We start from the raw sequence: 12,013 nt of genomic DNA, 5'->3' as shown, positions 1-12,013 counted from the left end.
CATTTTATGAGTATATTGTCTATATTCTGGAAATTTGTGGATTGTGGGTTTTCATTTCATAAATGGTCAAAATTATGTGTAATTAGCAATACTGCACCATTCATGGTATTGCTATTTGTAAATTTGATTATTCACAGGAAGGGTCTAGAATTCTTCAAAGCAGTATGTATTAGTATTTAATCAGAATTATATATCAAATTTCATAATAACATTACTATATATAAAAGAGAAAAAGCAATCAGTTTATTTCACAAGGGCTTGAAAATACAGTCTTAAATTATTCTCCCCTGTTATGTAACTGAGTACAGTATGCTGTGCTTGTATTTTTCTTTTTCAGTGAAGTTGCACCTTAACTGAAAGGACATAATAGCACTGAGTTATATAAGACCAAATAGAGAATAGCATACTCAGTTATATAACAGAGGTAGAATAAGTTAGGACTGATACTGTTATATAATTGAATTTCCAAACACTTTTTTGATACTGTAATGGCCTTTTGTCTTTTCTATGAAGGTCAGCTCTAGATATGGTGTCTTGTAATTATGAATAAATATCCATGAATATTGCTCAGTGAATGTCAAGCCCTTCCTACGAATAATCAAGTCCACAAATAGCAAACCCTTGAATTGTAAGGTCTGATGTATCACAGTTCATAAAAAATACTACTGAAAGTCAACTTCATATTATACACATATATAATTGCATAAAAACTCTATATTTCCAGATTTTATTAGGTATCAATCACAAATTTACTAGTATGCTTCTCTCATAGATATAAACTGTAGTCACATTTTATGAAAGCCAAATCCTTAATAAAACAGACCTTTACTACTTTTAACTTTTAGCACTAAAACTGAAGTCCAGTGATTATATTTGGTTAAAAATATAAATTTGTGGCTTGCTGTGGCACATGAAACTCACAGAAGTTGGTGTACAATGCATAAAATTAATTCATAGTATTAGTTTTATATAAATTATATCTCAAATAACTTTTTTGAAAAACAGAATTTTGATAAGAAAAATATATTTCCAATGCTAATCACAGTTGCAAATGAGAGGTGCTTCTCTTGACAAAGGAAGACAAGGAAGTCCCCAATCTGCACTAGAGATGTTTAGGCACGAGAAGTGCCCTTTTTAATTGCACCAATCTCTGAAGATGGCTCATTTTTGCTGATAAACAGCTGTAGAGAACCATCACAGGTATCCAGCCATCTCCTACACAAACCTTGCGCAAAGCCTTTTTCTTGGAGAAGCTGGATAGTCTCCATCTGTTATGTAGAAGGGACTTTACGTATTGGTAGTACCTTTGAAGGTATGGTGGACAGAAGGGTGGTCCATAAAGATGGATCTCTTGGGAACTTGACTAGAAGTGATAACAGATCATAATACCACTTTACATGTGGCCATATAGGAGCAACCAGGGTCATCTTAAGGCCTGCGGGATTAACACTTAGCTGATCAACCGAGTATTTAGGTTGAACAGAGGAAAGGTGTAGTCATCCAGGCGATCTCATTGGTGTTGGAAGGCATCCTCAAATACTACCCATGGGTTGGAAATGAGAGAAAAAAACATCTGAAGTTTTCTGTTTACCCCTGTGGTAAACAGCTCAATTCCCCAGTGGTTCTCAAAGGGCAAGAGGCCTCTCCTCTATGCAAGTATGTACAGTACATACGACTCACATTCTACAACCTGCCCCTGGGGACTGAGTGTGTCTATATGTACATAACTGACTGATATCTCTATGGTGTAGTATACTGCTGAGATCTGCATCTGCTTTGTCAACTTGCAATTGGGGAGAGAAACTTCCATGTTGACATAGACTACTATGGTAGTGGTGTCACTCATCAACAATACTTAATGTCTCTTCAAATGTTCTTGGAATACTTTCAGAACTAGAAAGGCTGTATGAATTTCCAAGATGTTGATGTGCAGATGCTTTTCTTCCACTGACCGCACACCTTACAAACCCAAGTGCACACTCCACCCCTTCTTCGACACATCTGAGTAAAGTTCCTTGTCTAGAGGTAGGGAGTCAAGTGGAACTCCCCTTGTGGTGTTCTTGTCAAGGCACAAGGAAGATGCCTTATTCTCAATGGAACAGGATGGTGATCCCCGCAGGCCAACCAGTGATTATTCAAACACCACTGAGGGGATCTCTGGTTGAGGCGACAGTATTGAAAAATCTTAAATTGCAAGTAAAGGGGACTGAGAAGACTGTCAGCACCGAGCTTTGCGTATTGTCTTGAACAGAAACAGTTGAACTACATCTCTGAGCTTGTTGATGCAATTATATGATGGAAAGATTCTCACTGTTGCTGTGTCTATCACCATGCCCAGATACTTCAACCTATGCTTTGGTATGAAGTTGTATTTCCAGCAATTCATCACAATCCTAATATTGTGATGTAAGGCAAGAAGCCAATCTTGATCCTTGGCAATAAATGGCAGTAAATGAGGTGCACAGGTTTTTTTATATGTAGGCTCCTGTCTTCCCTCTATTGGTTTTTATTTTCACTGACTTTGCACTAATTTTCCTACTTTATTGATAATTAGTAATGTTTCTCCTATCTTTCTCAAAACTAATTTTATTATATATCTGATAGCTGCTTTAATGTACAGTGACATTATTGCTCGTTGTGTAATATTGTAATTTTCCAACCTTCATTTCAAGCAAAACCTCTTCCTTTTTTCATCTTTCTTCCTCTTTACATAAGTACAACACTCCATTTAGTATGGTTTTATGATGACTTTAATGAAGGCTTTATTATGAATGTCAGATAGCAATACTGTATACTGTATTGTATTATGATACAGTACTTGTACTTAGCATAGTATACAATAATGGAATTTAGAAATTGAAATGTGTTATTTAAATTCTTACCTTATATTCATATTACTTTGTCCTCGAAGCTGACTAAATATCAACATTACTTCCAAAAACTGAAAATTTCCAATTTTCTTCCTTTACCAACCAAGATGACGTCTAGTGACTTGTGGTAACCCAATGTGTGTTAAGCCACACCTGCCTTATTCACTCTCAAAGTCAAAACTGATATACTATTCTCTTGACATCTTTAGTCAGTGGGTAGGAGGGTGAGCATGCATATGAACGTCAGGTGATTATAGAAATAAAAAGATTAATAAAATTCTATTTATTTCTATTTGCCTCCCCTGACGCTCATGTTGCTGACTCACTTTTGGATGGAAGTGGGTCATTGAAGAAAGGGTAGGAAATTAAGCCCTAAAATAACACCCATTTATACACCAAGCCCACCTCTTATTTTAGTGTCTTGGTATTAAATCGTTACAACTAAAATGGTGATTTGATGCTCCAGATTGTGTTCTTAATTACAGTACAGGTGAACCACTGATTTTTCAGCACTCTTAGTTCCAGAGCCTTGGCAGATTAAACATTTTTCCAGATTATCTGTTGTCACCTTAATAATAGTACATCGATACACCCTAACCGATTAAACAATCGAAAAGTTCTTTCTATTCATTATGAAATGATTACAATACAGTACAGTATATAATATTCAGAAATCTGTTTTGCTATATTACTTTACTCCAAATAACAAAACACTGTGATTCTATGTGTAACATAACTTTATATTCACTGTAAAGTGAATATGTAATTGTATAATAATACCACGATAAATGCCGTCGAAAGATATAAAACTACTCGTCATCGGTAACATAGCTTGCATTATACAGAAATGTAAAGAAAATATCCATTTGTTTCGTTTTATATAAGAAGTCTACTATAATGTATAATTATAAGACATGATAAGCAAAAACTTTATCTTTTGAAGACCAAAGAATCATATATCTCTGCCTCCAAGAGAGACATCAGGTATAACGTAATATAGATTTAGTTAATTAGATCAATAAGTTCCTATGTTGTTCTGTTGCCTCACTTTACATGTGACACTATGAACTGGATAATTCCAGTTGTTCGTTTTTAAGAGGCTTACAAATAAAAGATACGTAATTCACTCTTACATGTCAAATACAGTGCAGATTGTCAATACAGTAAATGGAAATAATCACAATAGGCTAAATTCTGCTTGGGAAAACAATGGACAATACTTATATGCAATATATTATACATCTCAGACATGAAAATATTTTGTAGAAATTATAGTTGAGAAAATAGGGAATGGAATAAGAAAAATTAATCTTGTCATCATGTCTACAGCAATCAGGGTTACAAATTGTGATCAGTTTTACCAATATTGAGGAAATTTCCTAAGGTCTAGAATAAGTGCATGATAGTATATTTGGTTTATGAAAAGGTAAATCATATTTCACAAAAATCATCTAAAGAATTGGAAGAAAAATTAATAATTTTCTAATCTTTATAATTAATCAAGAACTACTAAGCTAAAAACTGTAAATTATAGTGCTTCGGCAACATAGATGAATTTCTGGTAAACTTATACTGTATATGGAATTAAAGTCAACAGTAAATAAAATATGGTAGTTCAAATAAAACTTTTTAAAATAGTATGGTAAATTAAAAACAAAATTTCAAGTAATAATTGTTTCTTTTAGGAAATAAAAAAAGATCCTTAGGTAGTTTGCCTTAATCAGGTGATTTGGAAAGCATAGTCAGTAGTGTCAATCACTTTATAAATGTAAATAATGGAAAAGATTAAAATTCACTGTTATTATTTTTAATGCGAAACTAATAAGTGAATATTACATGCATTATTATTGTATACAGTTAAGTTAAACACCAGTTTTATCTAAATCATGCTTATTCCAAATGTAGCGCTGCTGTTACGCACCAAAACACCACGGTCAAGTTTTTTCAGCCACTTAAATTTGCCTTTGAAACCATAACTTTGATTGAATTTAAGTAAAGTAATCACGGCAGGGGCAGTGTAAACAAAAAAAATGTGTGGCACGCTATACATAGAGCTATCTGTTGCCCTTCCAATAAAACCATGGGATTTTCAATTTTCTTCTTCTGATTTTGTCCAGAGTTAAAGAGTGGGTAATATACACTATATAGGTCGAAGAGACTTATTAGCTATGGTAAACAGCTCTTCTGGGAGAAGGATACTCTAAAATCAAATAATTGTTCTCCAGTCTTTGGTAATGTTATAGCCTCTGTACCATGGTCTTCCACTGTATTGGGTTAGAGTTCTATCTGTTTTCTCTTCCTCTTATTTTTTTCAAACTGTGTGTTGGATAGGCTCAATAGATGGGCCATGAATGTCTGGTAATTTATCAAGCAGTTGACTTTTTCCTATCTGTTCCTTTATCGTCCCCTATGGTATTCATTTTGAAAACAATCGTTACTGTCCTTCCTTCAGTTAAAATGGCTATATTGGAAGGTACTGAGATCCCTAACACTGGTGGCTCGAAGGTCTAAACTGGAATAAGAAAATAGCAATATATATGTAAACAGTAAAGTTATTTAGTCTTCTTGGGATTTCCTTTGAACTAAATGGAAATAAAGAAAATTAGGAAAGGTGTATACAGTGTTAATTTTTATTTATGAAAACTCAAAGTGGTCAGCTATTGTCTGAATAGAACTTGAAAGAGGAACAACCATCCTCCAAACAAAATCAAAACACTATCACAAAGATCAATGACATACAAAGCAATTCCAGAAGACATCCCCAATTAACAGTTAAATAAATTCAAACCACAATGGAAAACCCTCTATTCAATATGGGGTGGTCTCCAAATTACCACAACTATAGTAACATTTAAATGAATGATTAATAAATGAGCACCTTGTTACACCTTGATGATTTATTTTTGGTTTGATGATCCAAACCAGAATTGGAAAATAGCTAAGGATATGTTATGTTTGAACATGAAAAATAGAAAAGATATGGTTTCCATAATATTTTAGAGATTCCAGGAGCTGGAACAAAAATCGACTGTGATACATCACAGCAATGAAGAAGACTGAATAGGGCAGCCACACCTTGGGTTACCATAAATCACCAGATGTCGCCTTGGTGGGCAAGGAAAAGAGTAATTTTTAGGTTTTTGGGAGTAACATCAATATTTCGTCAGCTTTTAAGACGGAAGAGCAATATGAACATCAGGGAAAGTTCATAGTTATAAATCTCTTGTGCTTGTGCAGTACTGTACTTTGACTTTCCAACTTTGCAAAATTTGTGCTCTGAAACAAGTTTGAGTGAACTTCACCCTTGCAAATATAAAGAAGAAAAAGTCTTTTAGCTCATGGAGTTTTATCAAAATTCAAAGATGCCCGATGTCCTTGGGGAATCTTGCTTTCATGGTTCACCTTGGAGTGTGAGCCTTTATTGGCTTTATGCATGAAACCCATTTCATTAACCTGTCATCGTATTTAATCCCTTGAGTCCAGATCATAAAAATTCCAAAACTGATCTATGATGTACAGATTTGGAAAGTTACTAAGTTAACATTTTTTTTATCTATCCCATTATTTTCTTCACATTCATGTTTCTGGAATAATATTCTGTTTCAGCATATAATATAGTTACATTTTGACTCCATATTTCTTATATACTAATAGAATACATTATAAAGAACATTTCAAAGTAATTGTTAGCAGACTATGGAAATTAGTAGCTGTTAAAACACAAATGGCTAGGAGATACGATAAGTGAAATACAATTTTGTACTAATATATACGTGTGGAAAGAATGCTGTATTGATTTCTTTGAAAAGTTACACAAATAGACAAACCTTGAAATGTTTTATACATTGTTCCTCCCTTCAATTTTATTTATTTATGAGCTAAACTGTCTCCATTATACCATATTTCATATTCATTAGCCACTTTAGATGCGAAACCTTTTAATTACATTTGTGATTTTTTACTCAGCTAATTCTAATGTTGATTGGCTCATTCGCCTCAGACTCAAAGGGTTAATGATGATTAATTTGCCTATATGTGATTTATATCTGGCACAGATGTGGCATTGTGGTCTTACACTGACATATAGAATCTGAAACTTCTAGTTTTTTAGAAATAAAGTTAACCCTCCTTTTTTTAACTTAAACATGTAGTTCTCTTCGTGCTTTTGTTTAACCTAATTCTTTTAACTTTTTTCAAAGGCAGGTCTGTCACTTTTTTCCAAGTTTAGGTATGACCCTTGCTTCATTTTGATAAAGGCATGGGGTTACCCACCTATTAGCCTTTATATATGAAGATAAATTTTATAGTACTGTCAAGATGAAAATAATCCTTTATGTTAATAAAGTGACAGACATTAACCTTTGATGACAATGATGTAGCTTGAAAATATCAGACAGAAGCAGTGAGAAAGCATATTAGTTTTATGATCAGTTGTGCGATCCTCATGATTTTTTTTGTACTTTCTGTAGTAGACTCATTTACCTATTTTTATTGTTGCCTCATTCTTTTTTTTTATCTATTAGAGGGAAAATTTTTTATCGATTATTTTGCTCTTGTGTGCTGGTTTGACTTTGACCTTGAGTGACAAATTTTTTTTATTGAATTTATGTAGGTTTTTATGAAATTTTCTCTTAAATATATGATGTTACTTTTATGCTTCTGTCTAATTTTATTGTAGAAACACTCATTTCAACAGAGTGACCAATACAGTGCATAGTATAAATGTTTTTTTTTAATTTTATTATCTAAAGTCTAGTTTCAATCCTTTTATCAAAGTTAATATAAAATTTTCAACTGGCAGTAACACCCCCAAGTCAGCGTGTCCAGTTCATTCTTGGTGAGGATGATGATGGGGAGGGCACGCACAATAGCCATCCCCTCTTCAGTGAGATGGAAACCCTTACAGAAATGGAAAGTGGAGAATTGGAATGGAAAGAAACTGCCAGGTAAACTTTTTTTTTTTTTTCTTATACTTCCAATTTGTTATACTGGAAAGTTGAAAAAAAAAAAGGATTAGCAAAAGCCATTAAAAAACTTGAATATTCGTGTCTTGCAGATGGGTAAAATTTGAAGAAGATGTGGAAGAAGGTGGAGAGCGTTGGTCCAAACCTCATGTGGCAACACTGTCACTTCACTCCCTCTTTGAGCTCCGATCTTTCCTTCTTAACGGAACTGTCATTCTTGACATGGATGCTTCCTCTCTGGACCAGATAGCTGATCTTGTTCTTGATAATATGATCAATCAGGGGCAGCTACCAGTTGAAGGCAGAGAAAAGGTTTGGAAAAAATTTTGTCAGTTTTTATGTAGTACATGTACTACACAGTATCGCAAATTGAGGTGCAAATGTTGGGTTTACCTTCACTTCAAAAGATACTATACAGTATTCCTCTCTTCTTGAGTTGATGTAACTGGATATAGTTGCAGTTTTATGCATTGTATTAATGATATAATTTCCTTAGAATTTTTCAAATTGTATATGAAGATCTCATTATTTTATTATTCACAGTTCCGTGATGCGCTCTTACGTAAACACAAGCATCTCTATGAAAAACAGAAACATAGCAAGGAAAACGGGAACATGTCTCGCCTACCCCTTATTCGTAGCTTGGCAGAAATTGGTCGTAATCACTCCTCCTCGAAAAGTGAGTATAAACCCAACACTGGTAAAACTTTACCCAATAATGCATATTGTTTTTGGACCTACTAATTGACTGTACAGTACAGGTTTTGGAAACTACTTTCACCAGAATTAATGATATTTACTTGTTATCTGTACACTTATTTTTTTTATTAGAATTACCACATTATTAGTATTATCAGAAACCCCACCTTAATTTTTTGGTGATAATATATTAATTTGTATGCCATCATACATTTCTTTTCCATAATGACAAAGGAACGGGTGGTAAGACAGGACTAAAAATTCCCAGCACTCGTGCACTCAATAATTAATGATAAGATGAAAGAAAAAGTGGTCATTTAGATATTCAGTCCTTATATAGTCTTCGATTACTTTTACTATATGTTTTGTAAATTGTAGTGTGTATTTGGCCAGCATGAGTATCTTAGCATTATATTTGAAAGGTGTATTAGCTTTTATATTAAAAATAAGCTGCTTATGAACTTTACAGTTTTATTTTAATTTCTATCGTTGAGTGCACATGTGATATAAAAAAATATTTTTTTTTCAATTTCTGAAATTGAGATTTAACTAACACAATATATAATTTCATCTATATTATTTCATTTTATTAATTTGATTAATTTTTTTTGGGTTTCACAGTGTAACAGTAGTAGCATTAGAGCTTCTCAATGACATAGAAACATTCAATATTAGATACTTTGGACTATATTTATGAAGCTAATTGGAAGGAATTATTTTATTATGGTTATTTTTATTTTAAAAATAAATTTGTATAAAAGAATACAATTACTAGTACAGTACTGTTTCTCTAACAATAAATTTGTATTGATTAATGTATACATCTCCAGTAATTTATTTTTGGAAAAAGTTCATATTTCAAATTCTTTTTGAGGTGTAAACAAATTAATATAGCTTCAAGAAGAAAAAGTTGTACCTGGTTTCTTGTCATAATTAGAGGCTCTTCTGTTATTGATTATAAATACCATATGTGATAGTCACAAAGTCATACACATTACTCATAACTTTTTTAAACAATGCAGAAGTATGTACTCTTGACTGTTTTGACTTAGTGTTGAATTTCACTTTCATCAAAGGTATTTGCGCTTTTAATTGCACTAAAATGTCTTTCTGATCAATACACTGTTTGTTACTTTTTGCCATTTTCCATGCCTACAACTTCTGAACACTGGGCTGATGTTGAAAATATTGCCTTTTATACAACTGGCAAACTTCTGTGCATTTATGTAGTCTGCATGATGACTGTATTGGGGTGTATATGTATAGCATGGTATTTTGCAATTTTAATGTTTGTTCAGCAGCTGGTTAGTTTTGTATGCTAAGTTTTAAAAAAAATGACTCGGGCATAATTTACTGGGAGTTTGCACATTCTGAAAATGTAAGTCATTTTAAATTAAGTTATGTAGATGCTGTGCACGTACATGTAATTGTGCAATTAGCTACCTACAGTATATGTATGACTATGCATATGTACAATTTATTTTCATATATTTAAATAAGCAGTGATTGAAGGGTTAAAAAACTGGCTTTTTTATTTTAAAGGTCATAATTTTCTTAATAACTCCATTTGCTCTTCGTTAATCACGTTTTGATATCAGGATTTCTTTTACACACTAATGTACTAGAATCCTTGGAATCCAAAAAAGTTTTTGTTTTCAACAGTGATTTTTAATTTTTTCTTTCATTGACTTTTTAATTTATTGAAAGTGGAAGATTTTTTTAATAGTCTATGTTGATGAGGAATGTTTATGAAATTAATAATGGATAATATCAGAATAAAACACTGCTATACTGAAGAAAGACTTATGTTAGAGGAAATATTCTTTATTTGGGGGAGTAATACTTGGTTTTAAATGAATATTCTGATTACTAGATAGAAAGTTAAGCTCTTCATCAGTCCCATTAGATTGGGGATTGATTATAAGGGAAATATATGATTCATTTATACCGTATAAGCTGTTAAACCCTGATGTTAGCAAAAAGGGTAATCAGTGGACAGATGTGACATAAATTTACAAATATGGTAAAATTAGAACTTGTCAATTTTACATGGGTAGTTGTTCCATTAACCAGTCTTCTTACTGTCCACTAATACCTTTAATATCTTACAGAGTATTTTAAATAAGTTTTAAATACTGTATTATCCTTTGAGAATATTTTAGCCTTACTGTTTCATGTAGTATAATCATATGTGACAAAAATTCCATGAATGTGATGAAATAAATCAGCAGATAGAAAATTATTAGATACCAGGATCAATAGATATTAGGATAGAGTATGGCATATATTCAGTATATGTGAAGTAGTATGCTGCTCAAAGAAATGAGAGAATGCTCATTAATTTTGACTAGTTTGCTTTCTTTTCACTGGCAAGAACAAAAAAAAAATTATATGTAAATAGGGGTTAGTTTAAGGAGGATGGAGCTTATCTTATTTTAAAGAATATTGTTGAAGACATCCATGAAAACAAATTTTCATGAACCATGGTATAGAGTGATGATTTGTGCATTAAAGCTTTTTCATCTTCCTTAAAGAATTAATAGCTTTCTTGAAAACAATATTATAGGTGTCTTATTTTATAATGTTATTAATGTTAATAGCAGAATAATACATGGGATATTTGATGAATGCCGACATTGATAATACTAATCGTAGATGAATATTTTGTTACTAAAAATTTATTTGAGTACAGTACTATATTTCAGTTTCTATCGTATAATTCAAGAAAATTCAGTTTTTTTAAAAGTCCTTTGTAAATTGAAATGAAGCATTATAATTTAATGAGTTATATAAAGATCACCAGATAAGGGTTACACCTAAGATTGAATTTCCTTAGTACTATATTGGGATTAAGTACAGTGAATTAATACAGTAATAATACTGTACATGTATCCAAATACTCTAGCCTTTAATGTGACCCCATTTCTTTTTTATATAGATACATATTTGGGCCTTCAATAGTAACATTATTTGAAGATGAGAAAGAAAGAGATACGTTGATAAAAAATTTAAGATGTATAACATGATTAAGATTCTAGACTCAAAAGGGTTATATTTTAATGGGAGTAATCCCAAAATAGTTTACTGTATATAACTCCATATTGTTTGCTAACAATATTAAAAATATGGACAAAGAAATCAAAATCTTAATCGTGCTCAAAAAATTTAGAAAACCACAGCCAGCAGCTACTGTAGTACGTAGAGGCCAATAATCTAAAGAAAGTCAGGATTCTTCAATATAATGTCCACCGAACACCAAACTGATATGTTGTTAAACTGTCTATAAATTTCTTTTCAAAGAAACCAGTCTGCAAAATTTAGATGTAGGTTTACTCCTAATATCTAAACTGTAATCTTCAAATCTTTAAGATTTGGATTCAAACTTGGTGACTTTCTGTGCCCAAATCTTCAACAAGAAATGAAGTGACCTTTTAGTCAGAGGCTGAATTGAAGTTCTCATCACATGTAGTCAATTAAAGG

General features: G+C 32.2%; 1 protein-coding gene across 18 annotated transcripts in view; it reads left to right on the top strand.

Annotated features, from left to right (window-relative positions):
- The window catches only part of Ndae1 (Na[+]-driven anion exchanger 1), a 590,832-nt gene that overhangs the window by 526,988 nt on the left and 51,831 nt on the right, over positions 1-12,013 (top strand). For all 18 annotated transcript variants that reach the window (XM_068385483.1, XM_068385451.1, XM_068385458.1 and 15 more), the window contains 3 exons: positions 7,672-7,816; positions 7,927-8,146; positions 8,378-8,513. In XM_068385483.1, coding sequence (XP_068241584.1) covers positions 7,672-7,816; positions 7,927-8,146; positions 8,378-8,513 — 501 coding nt within the window. The remainder of the gene's footprint in view (positions 1-7,671; positions 7,817-7,926; positions 8,147-8,377; positions 8,514-12,013) is intronic.

This window comes from Palaemon carinicauda, chromosome 1 (assembly GCF_036898095.1).
Source record: "Palaemon carinicauda isolate YSFRI2023 chromosome 1, ASM3689809v2, whole genome shotgun sequence".
Lineage (NCBI taxonomy): Eukaryota > Metazoa > Arthropoda > Malacostraca > Decapoda > Palaemonidae > Palaemon > Palaemon carinicauda.
Note: the sequence above shows the minus strand (reverse complement) of the source record. Positions and strands in the feature narration are given on the sequence as shown.